Source organism: Gobius niger (assembly GCF_951799975.1).
Source record: "Gobius niger genome assembly, chromosome: 19".
Classification (NCBI taxonomy): Eukaryota; Metazoa; Chordata; class Actinopteri; order Gobiiformes; family Gobiidae; genus Gobius; species Gobius niger.
Genome location: NC_136870.1, coordinates 5,605,520 through 5,627,806, shown reverse-complemented (window position 1 = coordinate 5,627,806; position 22,287 = coordinate 5,605,520). Strand labels below are relative to the sequence as shown.

At 43.4% G+C, this 22,287-nt stretch overlaps 2 protein-coding genes across 3 annotated transcripts in view; one reads left to right on the top strand and one right to left on the bottom strand.

Moving 5' to 3' along the window:
• ogfod3 (2-oxoglutarate and iron dependent oxygenase domain containing 3) overlaps positions 1-2,151 on the top strand; it is a gene marked incomplete at its 3' end in the record, with an annotated part of 56,786 nt that extends 54,635 nt beyond the window's left edge. Inside the window, exon 9 of the mRNA XM_079577999.1 lies at positions 2,009-2,151. Coding sequence (XP_079434125.1) covers positions 2,009-2,151 — 143 coding nt within the window. The remainder of the gene's footprint in view (positions 1-2,008) is intronic.
• Positions 2,152-2,182: 31 nt separating this feature from the next.
• LOC306979143 (urotensin-2 receptor) lies at positions 2,183-20,890 on the bottom strand. Of its 2 annotated transcripts, XM_079577992.1 has the most exons (3): positions 19,905-20,890; positions 15,752-15,910; positions 2,183-2,201 (listed from the first exon to the last, which is right to left on the bottom strand). In XM_079577992.1, exons 1-2 carry the CDS (start codon positions 20,831-20,833, stop codon positions 15,793-15,795), a joined length of 1,047 nt encoding a protein of 348 aa, XP_079434118.1. In that variant the 5' UTR covers positions 20,834-20,890; the 3' UTR covers positions 2,183-2,201; positions 15,752-15,792. The 2 variants fall into 2 exon arrangements, with proteins under 2 accessions (XP_079434118.1, XP_079434117.1); XM_079577991.1 differs by lacking the exon at positions 2,183-2,201 and having other exon boundaries at positions 15,751-15,910.
• Positions 20,891-22,287: the final 1,397 nt, after the last annotated feature.

Below are 22,287 nucleotides of genomic sequence, written 5' to 3'. Positions count from 1 at the left end.
GGACAGTTTCTGCTTGGATTTGTTTGCAGAATGTTAGAATAGCCTCCCAGAGCTGCTGTTTGGATGAAAACTGCCTCCCACCCTCATAGAAGTTTTTTTTGTTGAGGCTCCAAAAGTTCTCAATTGGGTTGAAGTCAGGGGAGGAGGGGGTCCACATCATGAGTTTCTCTCCTTTTATGCCCATAGTAGCCAGTGATGCAGAGGTATTCTTTACAGCAGGACATGGTGCGTTGTCATGCATGAAGAGGATTTTGTTAGGGAAAGCACGGCTATTCTTTTATTATCTTCTTTTTATATATTTTTTAAAGGTAATTTTCACACCTTCAGGGATCCTAAAGGGGCCGACCAGCTCTCTCCTCATGATTCTGGCCCAAAACATGACTCCGCCACCTCTTTACTGACGTCACAGCCTTGTTGGGACATTGTGGCCATTCACCAACTATCCACTACTCCATCCATCTGACCATCCAGGGTCACACGGCCTCATCAGTGAACAAGACTGTTTGAAAATGAGTCCTTATGTATTTCTGAGCCACTGCAGCCGTTTCTGTTCATCAGCATTCAATTAACAGTTTAGGGGAGGCCGGATAGAAGGTTTTTGCACAACTGCAGCCTCTGGAGGGTCCTACACCTTGATGTTCGGGAGACTCCAGAGGCACCAGCAGCTTCAAATACCTGTATGCTGCTTTGTAGCATCTGTTCCCTTAATCTGATGTGTTTGTCTGGCAGAAACCGTCCATGTTGTGCCTTTATCTGCACAAACCGGAGTGTGCTCTGAATCATCCACAAATCTCTTATCAGTACGATGATTATGCTTAATCTTTCATGAAATATCGAAGGTTTTCATATCTAGACCAAGGCATTCAACTATTTCAAGCTTTTCATCAGCAGAAAGACCCTTTTTCTTTCCCATATTGCTTGAAAATGATGATCTGCATAATAAAGTGGAACACCCTTTTTCAGTAGTTTTTCCCTTAACTGGGCTTAACCTGAAAACCAATAATCCCAGGTCTCTGAGATTAATGTCAGTGATTCATAGAGCCCCAAGACACGATACCATCCATGAGTTCCATTATTATTGTTTTTTTTTGGTACCTTTTTGACACAAAAATCCAATTTGCATAATAATTTGGAACGCAGTGTATATAGAAATATATCTAATGGAGGTCGACTGATATGGGTTTTTCTCAGGCCGGGGATTTGGCTGATTCCAGGCACCGTGCTTCTAAACGTGTCAGTGTTGTACTGTGTTTGCTCCATGATTGATTAATTCTGAATTTATAAGCAAAAGTCTGCAACATAAAATATATAAAATAGGTGAATAAATTTGTGACCGATTTTCTCCGCAATGTTTCTCCGCTCCCCTGAGGCCTCGGAAGAGCTCATTTTAAAGCTCTGTATTGGTATATAAACCCAAGGTATCAACTCCGAGCAGGGAAAGCCTTTTTTTATAAGTAACGGTGCTCTAGTTTTTTAGTCGGAAGGTTTATTGTCAGCGAAACAAATATACAGTAAATTCATTTAAGCAACCAAGCTGGACAAAATATCTTCCTAACTAAGGAATCATTTTAAAAACCCGAACAGTGAAGTTAAATGTACGATCTCATAAATAACCTTACAAATCAGTCAGAGTGCCGTCAGCTCTTTGTTGCCATTAGCTCATGGTAAACACAGCATTAGCATCACAGAGTAAACAGTCAGTTTTATATAACCACAGAGGCTCAACTCCATTGTTAAAAACTCAAGAAAAATATTGTTTTGTGTCCTTAACTTTGCGGGAAAATTCTCCTGGAGTTTTGTTTTTGTGTAATCCTGCATATTCAGCCTCTTTCCTTCTCCAGTAATAGTGAAATTAAGAACAATTAAACAAACACTTCCTTCAGACTTGACACTTTTTTTTTGCTACATTCAATTTTCATCCACTTAAATAATCCTCTGCAAAATAAATAAATACTAAAAGCCCCCCCCCCTCCGTCTCGCCTCATCTGTGTCCTTCTTCTGCTTTCAGGCCGGTTATCCTTCTTCTCGTCGGGCACGGAGAACCTGCACCGCGTGGAGAGGGTGGCCTGGGGCACCCGCTTCGCCATCACAGTGTCCTTCACCTGCGACCCCGCCCACGCCATCGCCGACCCCTCGCTGCCAGCCGCGTGACGCCCCTCCCCCCCCTTCCGCTCCAGCTGCAGCACCACACCAGACCGGACCTGAAAATCAAGAGACACATCGATTAGTCAACTTCGGGTTTGGACGACGGGAAGTGGGCTCTCTTTTTTGCAGAGGGCGATTGTTTTTTTTGTTTTTTTATTCTACTGGGTACTGCCTTTTGTAATTCCAAGAAAATTGCGGAGAAGGTTTTTCCTGGTGCAGTTGGTGAGATTTTCAAATGTGGTCGACTGAACCGGGTTGCGTTAGAGTTTGAAACGTTTCGCTTCTGTCTTCAGAGGATTCTTCTCAAAATGGACCCTTGCGAGCTTGAGGTATATTCCGATGGCGTTTGTTTCCCGCCTCAGAGCGTTCTAGCCGAATACACTTATATGCAGACAAAATGGCTAATGCTACAATAGTTAGCCAACAAGATGCTAACGTTACATGAATGTTCCTCCACAAACATATTGTTCAAAACATGCTAAATAACATTGTGTTGAATGACCAAAAGTGATGTTCACGTCATTAACTACTTCATTAGCGACGCTCCTCCACTGTGGGCCGCCATTGCTGTCTTCATCTCACATCCGAACTCGGAGCTCTCTGGACATCTCCGAGTTTACGAGTTGTAATGGAGCGGTCAGGACTCGGGATCTTTACCAGAACCCGGTATCAAAACAGCCTAGCTCCAGCTTTCCCCCCGCCCTTAACCCGAGTGCATTTGCTCCAGGTCGGTTTTACCCAAATCTAAAAGCTTCTCAACTGGAGAGCAAAAGTGTAATGCCTCATTCGAAACACTACAGAAGCGATTGCAACTTTTTTTGTCTCGTTGTTTTTTTAAGCGTTTTCGTCACGTTTTCTCACTTTTTCTTTTTGTGGCTTTTTGGTTGCTTTTTCATCCTCGTTTTTTTGCCACTATTTATGAGTTTTTTTTACTTAGCTTTAAGATTTGGATAAAGCCAAACTGCAGCTTCCCCCGCGTTTTGCTTCCTCCCTCTCCTGTCGCTTGTGATGCTCTGTAAAATATCCTGTTGCAGATGTACTTTTCGAAGTGCACGAGAAAGACACGCAGGGTTTAACGTTCAAAGCTAATTGAGAAACTCGAGCTGCTGAAGCTAACCTGCTAAAACGAGCTTTAGAAAGCGAAACTAAAAACGGCCACACCGTCGCTAGTGCTGTACCTGGACCGGGCATCAGAACTTGGTATAAAAAAGACACACAAATCGGTATCCATATCAGTAGTAACTAGTAGTAGTGGTAGTAGTAAGATTTTTTTCTGAAACCATGCAAATTCTGGCATTGTTTAAAGCTGCACTATGCAACTTTTATGTGGAAAAAAAGTTGATATGTGTGCGTATTTGACCGTATAGTGACCTAGCGGTTGTATGTGTGGTCAGCATGGTGCCTTCAGTTTCCATCACAGTGGTCTCTTGGAGGCTCCAGGATTAATTGTTTGGAAGGTTTTCACTGCTGACGGACCTTCTCACTGGAAAACCTACAAAACAATTGATCCTGGAGCATTGTAGAGACCACTGTGATGGAAACTAAAGGCACCATGTTGACCACCCATGCAGCCACTGGGTCACTCTAACTTTTTTTTTCCATATGAAAGTTGCATAATGCAGCTTTAACGTTACCCAGCCCAAGCATCTTATTTGCTTTTCAAGTCATAAGAGTATACTGTTAAAGCACTGGATCGGCATGGAGTATCGATAAGCATAGTAGTATCAATCAATCCTTAACCCCTGCCTTAACCGAGCACTTTTTCTCCAGTTCAGCTTTACCAAAATCTAAACCTTCTGGGGCAAAACTGGGAGGTGTTAGGACCCACGAAACGTCCACGACTCAACCGGCCCAGTCCAGTCGTCGATATTCGAAGGTCTTTACTGCAATGGATAAAAATCTTCAAAAACTTCTCTGGACCTCTGTACCTTCCTGACTCCACGCCACAGGAGGGTACATCTACATTACATTCCTCTTTTTCCTGACCGGATGTTTGCGAGAAAATCCAAATGTTTTTTTTTGTTTTCTTCTTCAAGGTTGTTTATATTTTCACGTAAATGCCACTTGTGTCAAAGCTTTGGTCAGTCGGCGTCAACGAGGGTCCAAAGAAATGACATGGTTTTGATGAGTTGTACAACAAAAATTAAAAAAAAGTGATTTGGGATAAAAAAAGCACCGTTGTAAAGTCGACGTTTTGTTTTTGAAAAAGTGTCTCCGTTAAACCAGCGATGACAAAAGCACCGCATGATTTAGCTTCTTTTGATTATGTTTGGAATAATTGGCCCAAAGTGTGCCGCCGACGCTCGGAGGGGGGTCGTGATCGTGCCGTGACAGAACTTTGAAAGGTAAGTTCCATTCCAGTGTCATTGTTGATAACAGTGAGACTGGAGCCCCGCCTCTCCACATATCATGGAAGATTATTCATGTTCACGCCGTTTTGTCCGCTATTGTCTCCGTGTACATTTAGCGGGGCGTGTTTTGGACGCTTTGCCCACACGGGTTAGAAAGGCTCCGTTTAGCGCCTTTGGATGATTTAGCATAAACCCCGGACACCTCCTTCGCCTCCTTGTTTGTGTTCCCCTCCGCATCCGCCGCCCCCTCTAATATAAATGTATCGATCGAGTTATAGATTCAGCGCCATCATCACCGCGAGGAGCACTGCCTGCCTCTCTGATTTTCCGCACAGCTGCTCCGACAAATCAAGCGATCCCTTCTCATTTCACTGTTATAGAGTCTGGGCCCCAAAGTCATGCATTATGTATGAGGTGTATGTGAGTATATGAGTATGGGGTGTGTGTTTGACAAGACGAGATGAGTTTAATATGTTAAAAGTTGCAAGAGTTTTTTTTTTCCTATAAGGATTTGCCACGGTGTAAAGGTTTCTCTCAATGCCAAAAGCAGATTTCCGAGTCACTTCAGCTGGCTCCTCTCGATGTGAGTGAGCAGCGACTCCGAGCCCCACACTTTCCCAACCACTGAGCTGCCACCATCCCCCAACCAGTAGCGTCTTCATTTCATTTCATTTATTTATTCATTTAAGCAGAAACGTATTTAGCAAAACAAGACTGTTGTGCTCAAAAGGAGAAGGAAGAAGTTCAAAGAACTTATAATAAACCTTCTCCTTATCTCTCATTCAAGTAACGTCACGTAAACTTTCAGCACACACACATGCAAGAAACCGATGCACGAGTCTGTGCATATGTATTAATGTAAATAGTTCATGATCGTACGAAATGTCAAAGGATTTATCATTTACAGCCGTACAGAAATAAATACACCATATGGTACTGAAGACTTGCATACCAAGGCACATTTCTTTTTCATTCTGATCATACAAAAATATACACATACACACTTCAATATCGGTCAACCCTGCAATACCAAATATACCCATGTGTACAAGCTCTGCATAACCATATAGAAATAGAAACTATCTGCCTATAGTCCTATACACTTCAATCAATCAATCAATGGTTTTGTATTGCCCAATATCACAACAAGAGTTGCCTCACAGGGCTGCACCCAACATTGAGGCAATAAAACAGAGTAAATATATAATGTAAAGTTCATAATGTCCAAATAAGCGTCTGCAGCCGGTGGCGACGAACGCCGCGGGTGTCCCCTGTCCTTAGACAGTGGGAGCCCCTCAGCAGACGGGCCACTTAAGATTGACAGGGGTAAAAAATTATACATCCGTACAGTATACATACGTATGTGTAATCCATGAACATTTAACATTGGAATCATGTATTTTTGTTCATAGTCATGAAAACAAACAAGCTGACCTCACTTTAAAGGGACTATACAAAAAGTTAAAATTACAGTATGTATTTTCCTCCCCCTACATGTTCCAGCCATGTCCTAATGTGTAGAATGAGCTCAGACCTGTTCACCACAACTGCCTCTAAAATCCTGCACTGTCACTCAGAAAGTTGTTACTTCGGGTCTGAAGTACCGTCATGCACAAGCTTAACTCATTGACTGCCAATGACGTCTATAGACGTCAATTGGGGTTTTTCAATGGGAACAGCTGCAGCAAAGCCTTGAGCATGTCTGGTGTTAACATCTTAGTTGTGCTGCCAAATGCTGCCACCTAGTGACTCAATAAAAGAAAGTTATTTTATTGAGTCACTAGGTGGCAGCATTACTCTTTTGGTCAGAAAACAGCATTTTGAGTGATTTCACCTATTTTCTACCAACGATTACTAAAGAATGGAAAGAGGTACAAACAAACTTTTTTTTAGATGAAAGAAGAGAGTCTAATCTTTCTTTTGGTGGGTTTCGTGTTGACATAGACCTAGACATACATTTTCTGTGGGTCTTGAAATAACAGTCAAAATCCTGAAAAACCTCTGGCAGTGGGGAGCTCTCTGATTTGAAAATGGCTGGCAGTCAATTAGTTAATATAGAAGGTGCAATTACGCGTTTGACCTGAGGTGGCAGTAGTGAGTTATGGCCAACTTGCATCTAGCCCCTTTCAGGTCACACAAAATGAATTCAAAACGCATTAAACTTACTGTTGTAAATGCTCATCGACACACTAGGGGCTTAACTTTCTCTATAATACTATAATACTCGAGTCTTGCTGATGGCATTTGCAGAGAATCGTGTTTCATCGTGTGGGGGCTCAATGACTGGACTTATGTCTCAGTCGCTGAATGTGGGTGACACGAAAGCTTGAATAAACCCGTCACAGGTGCTACATTTTGGATGCACAGGAGAAGTGTGGGGGATTTTACCGAACACACGGAACGCAGTGGCCAATGACCGAGTGAAATACACACACAGTAGCACAGCGGTTAGCGCCTCCGCTTCACAGCTAGAAGGTCCCGGGTTCAATTCCCACCAGGACGGGGCCTTTCTGTGTGGAGTTTGCATGTTCTCCCCGTGTCTGCGTAGGTTTCCTCCGGGTACTCCAGTTTCCCCTACCACTAAAAACATGTGCAATAGGTGAATCCTCCAGCCAGGTGATTCTGACCATCAGCCTGGCTCCACATCATGGAGATGGATCCCCGGGCGCGGCACGGCCGTCGACCACTGCTCCTTACGGGTTGCCCCAGTGGCATCGAAGGATGGGTTAAATGCAGAGGACAAATTTCCCTACGGGGACAATAAAGTATACACGATCTGCTGCAGACAACCTGAGATAAGCTTAGGATTGTAATGCGTGTGTGTCGGTGGTAGAAAGCGTCTCCAAACAAACACTGCGCACTTCCAATATGACCTCCATGAATGTATGCATGAGCCGGTGACACTCTGACATGGCAACAGCAGCGCCGCGAGGATATGTCAGCCGAGGCTCTGTACTTTTCAAAACCATTCAGATCTACACAATATAAATGTGGAGCGGACGGGCTGGAGAGCACTTCTGAAGAGGCGCCTTTCAGCTTCCAAGGTTCTGTTCTGTCTTTATAATTCATTGTATTTGTATAGGCTTCATGTTGTGTAACTTAAAGCTCCTGTACCTGATTTCTGCCGTCCTCAGACACTGCTTATCCGCGGCTTCAACTCGTTTCTAGCTCCTATAAACCCTCACCGCGTCCCGATTCTTCAATTTGGGGCTTTTGTCCCGATTCTTAGGACCTGATCAAATTTGTTTTGCGATTTCAAGATACTGCAGTAAAAAAACAAAACAATAAAAACACATTTATGTGGGCTTGCAAACTTCCAGGACTTCTTAATGTTGGAAATTTTGCAAGGAATTAACGGGAATGAATGGGAATAAACAACTGAAGGTCACTTCTTTACAGTCGTCTCTCCATACTTGATGCTGCTGGGTCGACCTGTAGGAGCAGTTTGAGCTGCCAGTGGAGCGAGGCTAATGGTCAGAAACACCTGGCTGGAGGATTAACCTATTGTACATGTTTTTAGTGATAGGGGAAACTGGAGTACCCAGAGGAAACCTACGCAGACACGAGGAGAACCTGCAAACTCCACACAGAAAGGCCCCGTCCAGGTGGGAATCGAAAAGAAAACCACCATGCAAACATGGCTAAAGGCTAACAATATGGGTTTTTTTTTCCTTGGTTTTAATTCACTATTATTGACTTCTTTTACAACAATTTATTCTTTTATTTACAATTTAATCATTCTTTTCTGAATCTTGAACTTCAAGCGCGGCACTTTCGAAGCTGTCGATGTTTGGCACCTGAGCAGAATTTCGTCGTACAATTGTGTGATGACAAATAAAGCACTTACTTATAGAATCACAACTGAATTTATTGCCATTGTTGATGAACACGTTCACAAACTAGGATTTTGTTTCTGGTTCAATAAAGGATTATCTTATCTTATCTTATCTTAAAGTTGTTTTTAAGGTGTCTAAACTCCAATGCTTTTCAATGGGGGACTAGTGGCGATATGGAGGTACTACAGCTAGTGTCGTGGGCATGAAGCAGAGCAGCCAGTGGCCATTGTCTGGAGCACGTTTGACAAAGCAGAGCGGCGTTCCATAGACAGATTGAAACAGTTCCGATTGAAACATTTTTGGGAGTTTTAAATGGTCTAAATTGGTCCAAGGACGGCTGAGAAACATCCTGTTAAAGTCCAGGCAGTAAAGAACCAGGCAGTTCAAATGCACACGCGATTGATCTGCAGCAACACGGGTCAACAGTGTTATTGTTGAAAATTAGTGTCCGTCCAGAGAGGAGGAGAGAGTTTGAGAGAGGAGTTAATCAGAAAGGAGAGTCTTTCATAAAACACGCATTATCTCAGTTTCCTTTCACCTTTCACCTTTCAAACGAGCCATAGCGTGTGTCCATAGCTATAACATAGAATACGCTGTGGTTCTACAAATATCATGACAAATATTCTGGATTGTTGGCACTCTACAGCTAAATCCCCAAAACAGCGCGGCACTCAATGTGTTAACTATAAAAACTTTAAAACTATAAGACTATAAGCATAAAGATTTGAATTTGAGACTGAACAACAGCGTGAGTGTATTTACAGAGGTGCAGGTGCATTAAGGTTTGCAGCAGATTACATTATACTAAAATATGCTACATCAAGGAAACAAAACAAAAACGTGTCTTGCAGGATGTGAACCCCCAGAGGTCCGGGTAACCAAGTAGCCGAGGGCCGCTCCTGTTACAGCTCCTCCGGTGGATCAGGTGAGCTAAAAATAAGTCGTCATCTCACTGTGGAGAAATGCACTGGTAATAAAGCTGTATTAAACTCATTACAGGGCCTTTGTTTTCAGTCTGAAGTTTTTTAAAGTCGTTTCTTCTTTCTCAGTTTGATAATGTGTTTTTTTCTGGGAACACACAAATCCAGCCAAATGAAATTGACGGCCGTCTTAATGTGATTTCGCTCTGCATCGTTCCTGAATGTGCTATCGCAGTGATTACTGAGGTATGTAGGTCACGGGTTGGTAAACAGAGCAGCGTGCCGCGCGTGCCGATGGAAGGATCTCACGCTGCAGCTGGAGGAGGAAGCATGACCACCAAAAACCATTTCAGCGACACCCGTCTTCTTCATCGTGTGCCAGAGCAGCGGCTTTAGGTCCCGGCTGCGTTAAAGACCCTCAAAGCTTCATTCAGAGGAAACGGAAGAGCAAAAAAGACTTCACACTTAAGGAAGGTTCTGTCGGGTCGAAATCTGGAGGCGAGACGCCGCAGGTGAGAAGCTTAAACAATTACACTGTGGGGGAAATAAAAGACCCCCCCAACCACCATCCCTTTAAAGGAACAGGCCACCGTGGACTGGAGAGGACAGGAGATGGAAAGTGATCCATCAGTCGCAGATCTAGTTTCAAATATATATTTGGCAGGAGCTCAAACACCGGCGCACTGACTTTGGTGCTAGGGATGAGCATTGTTAATATCGTTATTGATACTACTACTCTTATCGATACTCCTTATCCATCCGGTACTTTAACAGTACTCTTATTGGTACTTTTAAAAGCAAAAAATTGTTATATGGCCTATATACAGTGGGGGAAAAAAGTCTTTGGCCAAAATCCAATAGAATGTCTATGTGAAACGGACCAAATACTTTTTTTCCCCACTGTATATAGAGAGAGGCTACTGTATATAGGCAATATAGCAACAATATCTTCACTTAAAGGGACACACATTTTGGACTATACTGTGCTCATATTGACCAGCTCGACACAGAAAAATACTATTACTGCAGGGAATACTCAAAGAATGGATTTGGATGAGGACCTAACCTATTTTAATCTCAAATTTGACTGACTTTTCGTCACATCTCCATGGAGACGAGCTGGAGACGTACCCGCTCCCAGTAAAGTTACAGTCATGTCTTAGGAGAGGTGAGCCACTCACAGCAAAAACACATGTTTTTTTTCCAATGATGAAATGACCGATTATAAAATAAATGCTGGTATTTCAATTTTATTTACAAGTAAAATTCTACGCAGTGTGCCTTTTAGCATCTCCCACTTATAAACAGTGTTGGAGGTAACGCGTTCCAGTACTCGGATTACATTTTCAGAGTAATGAGTAAAGTAATGAGTTAGTTTGGCATTTGCAGAAACGTTCCTGATCCCTCCCTCGTCTCATTTCTTCTTCTGCTGCTCACTGCTAGCTCGTTGGTGCTAGTGCACATGTGCAGACTGTGTCCTCCACAACTCTACAGCCCGTCAGCAACAGTTTCCTGAAACACTCACATTATTTTCAACTTTGCTGGAGAAAAGGACGATACAGGAGTGATGACGAAGCTAAAGAGGAAAACCACGATGAAGCTCGTCCTCACAAAACACACTCTGTTTTTGACCTTCCAATGTCATCAACAAACTCTAAACCAAGCTGAGTGTGATGTTTATTATTCCCCATCCAATGCACTTTGTAAAGCGTAAGAACTCCTTTAAAGATGTTCTTTTTGTTGAAAAACTGGTGCAGTTTCTGGCAGGGCCAAACTGTTTACATAAAGCAAACAAAGCAACATTTTTATAAATATGGTCTAACCAATTTTATTGTTAAATACAGGCTAGTAGATCTTGTTATTTAATATTTATTATTTGATATATAATACGGAACAACAGCAGGTGGTGCAAATCCTGTAAAATCACGTTTTCTCAAAACGTGCTTTCCATTAAGGCTTGTTCTAGTTGGAACACTCTACCTTTGACAGTTAGCGAAAGCAGCACCTACGTCTCATTTAAGAGACAACTGAAAGAACGGCTTTTCTGACAACAAGGTGTGACCATTAAAAGGCATTAGACAGGAACACATTTTTAAATACTTGCAGGTTCAGGTGTGTGAGTGGGAGGGACGAGGGGAGTGGCGTACGAAAGAGATGCACTTTATGTATTGTGTAGTTGTTGTCCTTGCCTGTTTTGTCTGTAATGTACTGCTTGTGTGTTGTGGCTTATATGTTTTGTATTTTGTATGTTCTTGTCTTGTTTTTTATGGGACTGCGGATGGAAATTAGCCTTGAGCTAAATCCGGCATATTTACAGCACTAGTTGTCTGTTCATTAATATGCACTGTCCCATTCAAATAAATTAATAAATGAAATGAAATGAAAACCCAATGGCCGCTGGCTGCTCTGCTTTTTGGCCTCAACACTAGAGGCCGCCATTGCTGTAGTACCTCCATATCACCGCTAGTCCCCCATTGGAAAGCATTGGACTTTAGACACGTTAAAAACATCTTTAACGCCTGGTCCCATTTTTTTTGGAACTATCTAGAGCTAGATATTCCTCCTGAGATAACGCTGGGTTAGTTACAATTAAGGAGAATAGGCTGTTTTTTTAGAAATCTCGTACTTAATGAGGGTCAGACTGTTAGCATTGGAGCTGCGCGAGCTACACGTCACGCAAGGGCGGAGTCTACAGTGAAGATCCCGCCCTTATGCCCTTTTTAGGAACACGCTTCATCAGAGCTGGGGAGGGGGAGTCTGTAAATCAGCCATGATTTCCCCCTCGAGTGTGGTCATTATGGTAAACGGGGAGGAGTGAGCAGAAGCTGTCCATTTATATATACAGTCTATGGTAAAATGGTCATAGCGCATCATTCCCATGGCGCTCATGGGCGTGCGACGGTCGAGGGGTTTGATCATGTCCCTGCTTTTTCTTTTCCTGCTGCCTTGTTTTGTTTAGTGTCCGTTTTGTATGGACTTTTCACAACTGAAAACCAAATGTTAAACCATGAACTATGGACAGAACGACTTCCGCCATCTTAAAATAATGGAAATGCGAACAAAAGATTTTAAATGAAGCAATTATGATAAAATAAATCAGTCATATATTTTTGAAACATCTTACCCTCTTTCAATGAACAAACCTACGAGCCTTTTTCGAGGTCCGGAGCCTTCTCTCCGGTGCCGTTATCTTTTTAGTTTATCTATTTCATTTAAATCCTGCTAAATTATACACCACCACCACTCTTGGCCTTGCCACATAAGTCGACTACAGGCTCATTATTGTTGCCTTTTGCTGTCTGCGTACAAAACAAAGCTCTGTGATGCAAATGTATTGTGTTATCATGAAATACATTTACTGGTATCGGGCTGTCTGTGTGAGTTAGTTTTTTTCGGGGCGGCTTAGTTTGTGAATTGGAGCCAAATGAAGGCTATATATAGATGTTTGATTATTGGTAACGCATGAGTCTCTAACGTTTTACTTTCATATTAAAGTAGCGCAGTAACATAACAAGCTACTTTTCCAGAGGAGAAACTTGCTAACTAATATATGAACAAATAAACTCTACATTTAAACCAGACAAAGTTGAGTTGAACGTATTCTCCAAAGAGAGATGCTCCAGACTAAGCCATGTTGTCCCTGTCCTTGATATTCTTTCTCTTTGTACAGTACTTTCATATTGATTTGGCTCCATGGCGGATGTTTGATCTGGACTAGCACCAGCGCCGTCTTTGTTCTCCGCCTCAGCCTCCTCCCGCACACACACGCTCGCGGCTAATACCTGTCATTTCTCCGGACAACAAAGGCCCTTGTGAAGCACATGGGACAGAGCGCGGCGGATCCACCGGCTCACAGGGACCGCGATTGTAGCGCGGTAAACAAAAGGAAGAGTTATACGGGACGCGGCGGCTTATCAATCACTTACTGTGGGAGACGCTGCAGGAAACAAGTCACATTTAAAGGAACAGGCCGCCGTTTTGACACACTGAGATATGTTCTTACGTGAGCTTAGACGAGTTCTCATAGTGCAGACGGCGTTAGCATTTAGCCTCTCCTCCGCTATAGCTCCAAACGAGGTGAAGACAGAAGCTACCAAGCTCTTCCACGTTTTCCCTATTTAAACATGCTTACGTGCAGTGTCACACTATAAAGTATAATTAATTCATTTTCTAAGCGGAAAAGGGGGAACTATATTTTAAAGAGGGTGTTTCGTCGGATCGCGTGCGGCCCCGCCCCGCAAGACCCAGGCGGAACTGATTTCTAATCAATTTGCGCACACCCGGAGTTAGTAAAGGGACGGACACTTTCTCTCCACTGTGGAGCACTGAGGCAAACAAGACGCTACGGTGGTTTGAGGCAATCAACAAACTCAAACTATAAACTCTCAAAGCTGTGCCGAACCGAGTACCTACAAACAAAGCGCTGGACAAATGGCCGGTAAGCCCATCAGCTGTACTGTGCATGAACTCATGTGTGTAAATATTAGTTTAGTTGTTATTTGTATTAAACATTTAAGCTAAAATCAATTTAAGATAAATTCTAAAACCACTTCATTCATAAATTAAAATCTGTATATTAAAATATAATTCCATGCTGCAAAAAGTATTTAAAAGATATGAAACAGTATGTTGTAAAAAAGACTTACCTGGAATATACGAGTATTGTACATATTACTTACACAATGTTTCTTTTGTGTTTTATTCCAAGGTTTTTCACCTGCTTTTAATGAAGAAAATCAAAATAAAGACAAAAAGAACTCAAGAAAAGTCTTATGATTTCGAGTGGAATCCAGTTCTACGTTCAGTGTGGGTACTCACCCCAATCAAGTGCAGGCTCAGCACAGCAAACACAGATAGCACTTGACATTATGCTTTTTTCAATCACATAGCACCAGTCTATATCACACTACAATGATGAGCAAACCTTCTGTTGGTCTGTAAATGCAGTAAATTAAAATAACTGCCTTGTATAAAATGTCTCTCTCAAAATGGCTGTAGTGAATGTCTTGAAATAGGCCTCTGTCTCTTTAAGAACCTCTGAGCCTTTCCGACACGCCCCCTCCACACGCTGTCTGTGGCATCAGTGGGGAGGGGGTTCTGCTGAGGAGCAGTGGTTGGTTACTCGGCTGGTGACGAAAGCTCGGAGGCGTCTCCAGGAGGTGGGGGCGTTCCTAGGAGGACTCAGGCGAACCTATCCCTAAAATGGCCGCCATCAGAGTTTTTACAGATGACTCAAAAATACGTGAATGTGCCAAGGCAACACTTCAGGCATGTTTTTAAATGAGGGAATGACATAATAACATGATGTAAAGCTTGACAAAGTCGATTTTGCATAATACCCCCCCTTTAAGGCATAAAAATACCAGGAGTAGTTCGGCTGCATGGATTTCAAACTTCTTCTTCTTCTTCTTCTATATATATATTTCACTCATACTTGGCTGTAAACACTGCTAAAGTGGCGCTAGCCCGCAGTTATCTTTGCCCATTAGCCTGTGATTCTATTAGTGTATATTGCACCACCGACCCGGAGGAAGGGACGTTGCAATTGTGGTTTTCTGGACAGAGACACTAGGGGGAAATAAAAAAAGACCTCCCAATCATCCCTTTAAAGGATAAAGGAACAGGCCATGAGATTGTTAGCATTTAGCCTCTCCCAATGTATTCCTATAGCTCCAAAGGGGGGTGAAGTTGGAAGCGACCACGCTCTTCCACGGGCACAAAGACCAGACAGGTACGGATCAACTCGTCTAAGCTCAGGTAAGAACATATCTCACTATGGAAGAACGGTGGCCTGTTCCTTTAACACTTGAATTACCCCCAGAGGGACTACAAAAGGATTTATTAAGGTACACAAGTTACTTAGTTCTTCTTTAAGTTTGACCATAACCCTAGTTTGTGTCATGAAATCTCAAGTTTTCGCAGCAGAGCGTTTGTTCGGAGCAGACTATCCAGCACTGGCCATGTCAAAAAGGGGAACATTTATTCACGTGACATGAAGTACGAGCAAGTTTGGCACAATAGCTTGAACATTGTGGTTTAATTTAAAATATATAAGTATAAAAGACGGCTCAGACTTACAATTCACTGTCAAAGGTTCAGCTGCAGCCTCGGATATCCACACGGTCCAAAGACAGCCATAGTTTTCCTCTTCAAAGGTAAACTTCGCCCGCAAACACATCGGCTCTTTTTCCCATTGACGAGTTTGTAGGTGGTTTTACTCTTAAATTCACCAGATCCTCTTCCCGTCCTCGCACTTGACTTGGTGTTTTGTTTGTGAGTCATTCGTCCGGACTTTTTTCCAGAATGCGACAGGACTGACCAAATATCCTGTCGATCAAAACGCACCACGCAATTATTGAGGTTGACCTTTATCAAAATGGAGATTCATCTGCTTCATCATCAGTGTCAGAGCACCCCAGCTGAAAGAACTGGGTTCTTCTTACAGCAGAAATGTGATGGATGAGGCTTTAGTTCTTCTCTAAGGATGATAATACCTCACCTCTCCGGGTCTGCCGCCGTCCCCTCTGTCCTCGCTCCGCTTCACCTGAGCGTGCCCATCACCAGAGTCTCCGAGTTGAACTCGTACTGGTTACTGGAGGACGCAGACTTGCCCCACGAGTACAGGCTGGGCGGCCGATGCTTGAAGGACGACGTGTATCTGTGAATAAAGGCGGACGAGTTTATTATGGAGCAGGGGATCCCAGACTGTTCAGGCCCAAAATCACTCGACCAACAACTCAAGACCCACTCCTGTAAAATGTAAACAGCGTTTATATTCATTTAAGGTGCAAAACATTTAAAATCTGATTTAATGATGTCAGTTTGGACTCTGTATTTTGGATATTTGGCTGAAAGGTGCATTGTGCAACTTTTTATGCTAAATGAAAGTTGATATTTCTGCATATTTGATCTTGTAGTGATCCAGCAGCTGCCTGAGTGGTCAGCAGGGCGCCTTTACTTTCCATCACGGTGATCTCTACAACGTGTCAGGATTGTGAGATATTGAGAGGCTCCATCAGCAGTGAAAAGCTTCCAAACAATTTATTCTGTCTCCGCTGACTCCACCAGCCAATTTATTTTATTTATTATTTTTTTATTGATTGATATATTTGACAGGGACATTGCGAGTCAAAATAGTACAAAACAGGCTTGTTACTGATGCGATGCAAAAAGAGTTTATAGCTAGTGCTAATTTTCAACTCCAGTCCCTGGTTGGGCCTTTCTACACAAAATTAACATTTTCAATTTTATCTTACAAAATTACCTATATACACTATATAAATCATTTACACACACAAACTCAGTGCTATTTACAAATTTACAAACGGGTACATTTCTGTTTCGATTTCAGCCAAGACTTAACTCGAGAGGTGAACATTTTAAACTCAGTCATGGTTTTAAGTTCAATGGGTAATGAGTTCCATAACTTTGCACTTTTATATGTAAAGGCAGACTGACCGAATGCAGACTTGCGGTGAGGAACTATGCAGTTATTATTGATGGAGCCTCTGGTGACTCTTATGAATTTCATTTTATAAGGCGCCTTTATTAGCCTGCTAGCTAGCATGCTACCAGCAGTATTGTGCATTCAAAATGTGTTTGCGGAGGTTCAAACTCAGGGATTTAATTCTCCAGGTTCTGAGCTTCAAAATGACACCATGTCCATGTTCACTTAGATGTAGTTGGTGAAAGCCGTGTCTTTAAAATGATGAGAGCCAACATTGGTATCGGTTCGGTATCGGATACTTGTAGCCAATACCTTTTTCCAGCATCAGCTCCGATACCTGAGACCAGAATAAGATCACTGCATCCTAGTGACAGGTAGATGATTCCTCAAAGTGTGTGTTTACAAATGGTATCGCACTATATCACACATTGTTGGCCGGTTTATAGGCGCCATCTGGTGGTGAAAAAGCATTGCAGCAGTGAGCCTGAAAAAAGCAAACTCAACACTGACTGAGCCGCTCATTGATTCTCGCTCAGAAATGTGAACCAAATCATCAGGATTGAGCTGTTTAGCAGCTGAGAGTGATCATTTAGAAAGAGGAAAACTGCTCTGGATAATGAGAACCGACCCCCCTGATTAACCCATCAGATCCCTGGGGCCCGATCTTGAGGGCGAAGGCAAACGTGGCAGACTAGTGCAAAGGTGCAGACACACTGTGCACGTAGGCCTAGTACACTTCCACAATTTAAGTAGAGTCATTTGCTGACAGTCCCTAAATCTGACCGGCCATTAGTCTGAATAACTAGTCTAAAAACATAACAAATGCCAAGAAATGATCCTTGTTGCCTTGTTAACTTTCATTTAGCCTTTAGAGTCAGAAATTTGCCAGAATCTAATCCAATAGCTGTGATCCAGAGGGCTAACGTTTACTTGGCATAATAATTAGCTGGAGCTAGCCTACTGTGCTGGAGCTAATTGTCTTCAGTCCTAAAACATATTCCTTTCGAGGCTAAACGTACAGAGATGAAACAACAGAATGAGAGTTAAATTTACAATTATGCTGCTTTGCTGAACATGTATATGTATAAAATGTTAATTTCTAATTTTGCCTTGATATTACCAAATATTACTTTTTCATCTTAAATCTAAAGCTCTCACTTGTTTACGTCTAGGCATAGGCTTACAATAGTCTGCAACGTAATGTACAATGATATGCAATACAATAATGATTATACAGAAGGATTGAAGTATTGGATGAGATTGGGAATTGACCATTTCAAACAGTTATTTCTTGTACTTGCCATTTCTTATTCCGACTTTTGCACTGTCTGCACTCAGATTACCTCTGCTAATTCATCTGAGAGGCTTTTGACTTTGAAAATGAGCCGTCTGCACCTCACTGTCCTGGGCCCTGTGGCTGGACTAAATTAGGAAAGCCAAGGGGACAGCGTGGCTCTTCTAAACAGCACAGGGAGAAGACTCAGCCAGGTCTAAAACAGGACTAAACCAGGTCTAAAACAGGACTAAACCAGGTCTAAAGGGCAGGACTAAACCAGGGATAAACCAGGACACAACAGCCACCTTTTCACTGAACGTGGCTCTACTGCGCACGCCACAATACTTGTACTCGCATTGCCACGTATCCACTCTGCCCAGTACACACTTGTGTTTCCACTACACGACACAGCCACAGTTGTCGTGGGTGGCGCCTCCACAGAGGAGCACGCTGTACAGACCGTCATTAAAGGGTTTGTAAGCAAACTTTTTTTCTGGGGTGGCCCATTATGTGTAATATTTGTATGGTTTTGAAGCAGCACAACGTAAAGTGAGGAATACCAAATAGGAACAAATCAGGTTATTATACAGCTTTAGGTTTAATTTAATACATTTATGTTTTGTGCTGAATAAAAATGTAAAACAACACGCAGGCAAAACCAGCACCAGAACAAAGTTCGGAGGTAAAATGACATTCTTGTACCAACCAACCAAAATCCAAACCAAGCCAGGACTAAACCAGGGATAAACCAGGACTAAACCAGGGATGAACCAGGATTAAACCAGGGATGAACCAGGACTAAACCAGGATTAAACCAGGATTAAACTAAGACTTAACCAGGATTAAACCAGGACAAACCAAAACAAACCAGGGATAAACTAGGACTAAACCATGACTATTTCAGGACTTAACCAGGGATAAACCAAGACTAAACCAGGCATAAACCAGGACTAAACCAGGGATACACCAAGACTAAACCAGAGATGAACCAGGATTTAACCAGGGATAAACCAGGACTAAACAAGGAGTAAACCATGATTAAACCAGGGATAAACAAGGCCTAAACCAGGACAAACCATGATTAAACCAGGGATAAACCAGGACTAAACCAGGGATGAACCAGGCCTAAACCAGGATTAAACCAAGACTAAACCAGGATTAAACCAAGACTAAACCAGGATTAAACCAGGACAAACCACAACTAAACCAGTGATAAACCAAGACTAACCATGACTAAATCAGGACTTAACCAGTGATAAACCAAGACTAAACCATGACTAAATCAGGACTTAACCATGACTAAATCAGGACTTAACCAGTGATAAACCAAGACTAAACCATGACTAAATCAGGACTTAACCATGACTAAATCAGGACTTAACCAGGGATAAACCAAGATTAAACCAGGCATAAACCAGGATTAAACCGGGACTAAACCAGGACTTAACCAGGGATAAACCAGGCCTAAAAAAGGATTGAACCAGGATTAAACCAGTGACAAAACAGGACTAAACCATGACTAAATCAGGACTTAACCAGTGATAAACCAGGACTAAACCAGGATTAAACCAAGACTAAACCAGGATTAAGCCAGGACTAAACCAGGGATAAACCAAGACTTATCCAGGGCTCAGCTGTTAGAGCAGGTCTTCCTGTAACCCAGAGGTCGGCGGCTCGAATCCCGGGCTCTGTCAGCACAGACTGCTGTTGTGTCCTTGGGCAAGACACTTCACAAACCGCCTGTGTGAACATTGTTTTCGACTGGGGCCGATGGCACAGATGGGCAGCCTCGCTTCTGCCAGTCGACCCCAGGGCAGCTGTGGCCACAATAGTTACATACCGCTACTGAGTCGACACAGTAAAGCTCTTTAAAAGTTTAAATCAGGAAGAAGAAAAAGGACTAAACCCGAGGTGCACAGAGGGGGTTACCTGTAGAAGCTCCGGTGCCTGTTCTTCAGGTACTCCCTGTAGTTCTTGGTCAGCAGCGTGTAGAGGAACGGGTTGATGCACGAGTTGGAGTAGGTCAGGCAGGCCACCAGGTAGTTGATGCACGTGTGCGTCTGGGAGGGCAGGCTGAGCGGCTTGTTGTGGTACAGCGGGAGGAGCTGCCAAATCCAGAACGGCAGGAAGCACGCCCAGAAGACCAGCACTATGGTGAAGATCATGATCAACACCTTCTGCTTGGGCGAGCGCTTCCCCCCGTGGCTGATCACCGCGTTCCTCTGCGACTCCAAGTACGTCCTGGCAAGCCTCACGTACAGGTATCCGATGATGAGCCCGGGCGCCATGATGCTGGTGCCAAAAAGTACAGTGAGGTAGACCTTGTACGCCAGCGGCGCCCAGGTCGGCGCGCACATGCGTTTGGTCCCGCCGTTGGGCGCCCTCTGCGTGGTCTGCGTCACCATGACCATCATGGGCACCGTCAGCAGCCCGGAGAGCATCCACACGCCCCACGCCAGAGCCTTTCGGTAACTTTTGGAGCGCCTCACCGTGTCCAGGGGCTTGGTGACGGCCAGGTAGCGCTCCGTGCACATCACCGTGAGCGTGAAGATGCTGGCGTGCATGGTCAGCAGGTCCAGGCTGAGCAGAATGCGGCATCCCACGTCCCCGAAGTACCAGTCCTTGAGGAAGTACGTGGAGACGACGAAGGGGATGGTGGAGAGGTACAGGAGGTCCGCCAACGCGAGGTTTATGATCGAGATGTACATGGAAGTGGCGAAGCGGATCGAGTGGCACATCACAACGAGCGTGTAGATGTTCCCCGAGACGCCGATCACGTAAACCACGGACAGCAGAGTCCCGAAAGTGGACGTGACGATGAGCTCCTGGTTCAGCGAGGAGCCCGTGCGATTGCTCATTGTGCTCGTTCGTCCCGGAGAGCGCGGGGGAAAGTTGGGATGGAGAGAGTCCGGACTGCACGGGCGCGGAGCTCGTGCGTTCTGTTGTTGCTTGTCAGGAGCGCGCGCGCACACACGCCGGTGTCTGTGGGGCAACGCGACTGCTGCCGCTTGCTTCCTCGCGCACCTGACGTCATCGCATCACATCCACACGAGGCGTCACGCACGGGTCATGTGTGAAAGATGATGGATGGGCACGGGAGATGAGCGCGCGTAATGGTGGCGTTCGTGCGTAAAAGTGTCCAAAAATGAAGCCGGCTGTCTTTACGCGCGGGCTATTTTGAGAAATTTGTCAGAGGCAGGTAGTCATTGATACCTGCAAAAATACATTTACTTGAGTAACTGTTTGAAGTACTTATAGGAGCAGTTTTATACAGTACTAGCTACAGTTTTATCTGTAAAGTAACACAAAAGTACAGACAGACCGTCAGAACATATAAAACAATCACATCAGAGTCATTTTTCAAGAAAGTTTCCCACAATACTTACTGTAAGTATAGGCCATGTCACACACTTATAATGATACTTTAGATTATTATTTTTATTTTACTTCAGTACATTTTTAATTACAGGGTGTCCATCCAGTTCTTATCATAGGTTTCGCGTGTGTCTCCAATCATTTGTTTACACCTTTGTCTTTAATACAGACTTAAGGAAGAGTCAAGAAGCAAAGGTGAAAGGATTTGTGTTAAATATTTCAATGAGCAGACTATAAATATAGATGGAGTCCAATACGGCCCTCACTACCTTAGTTTTTTCTTGGAATGACTGTCTGAAACTATCAGGCTACACATGTCTCTGCACGATTCAGGTGGTGGTTTATAACACTCATAATTACATATACATATATTTATATTTATTTTTTAAATAGTAGCCACTGCACAACAGGGCACACTGTGACTTCACTGCTGTGTAGCTCAGTGTCAGCTAATGCCGTACTTTACTTTCTGTAGAATAGTGGAGTGTTAGTTTAGTTTAGTGTCCCGAATGCTGCAATAGTCCCAGATCAATGAGTTGGTAAAACGGGGGCTCACAGGACTCAGATCACACAGGACTTAGGTGGCCCTGGATGAATGATCGGGCGAGGTGGAGGATAACTGAACCTAGTTGTATCCCACACATCCAGTGTTTTTTTCATCTTGGAATTGTTCACGGACATCCAGAGGGTTTAGTGATTCATGTTTCTTTTACAAACTGGTGGGAGAGCTTGAATTTAGCTAGAATGCTAAGTACCACTTCATGAAATATTTGTGCATTAGGAGCTGCTGTATGAGCAGCTGCTTTTGTCAGTGAGTATTTAAAATGTGTCAATGCTGCAACACAGACTTTACCTCCTGATGAATGAAGAGCAGAGGCGGTAAGAAGCTCTCGCTGCTTCTCGTATTGGCAACAACTGAGAGTTTATTTCTGCTTCA

Coding starts and splice junctions, on each gene's coding strand:
- LOC306979143 (XM_079577992.1), bottom strand. CDS start 20,833: ATGAGCAATCGCACGGGCTCCTCGCTGAACCAGGAGCTCATCGTCACG. Junction 15,911..19,904: donor AGGCACCGGAGCTTCTACAG/GTAACCCCCTCT, acceptor CTTTATTCACAG/ATACACGTCGTCCTTCAAGC.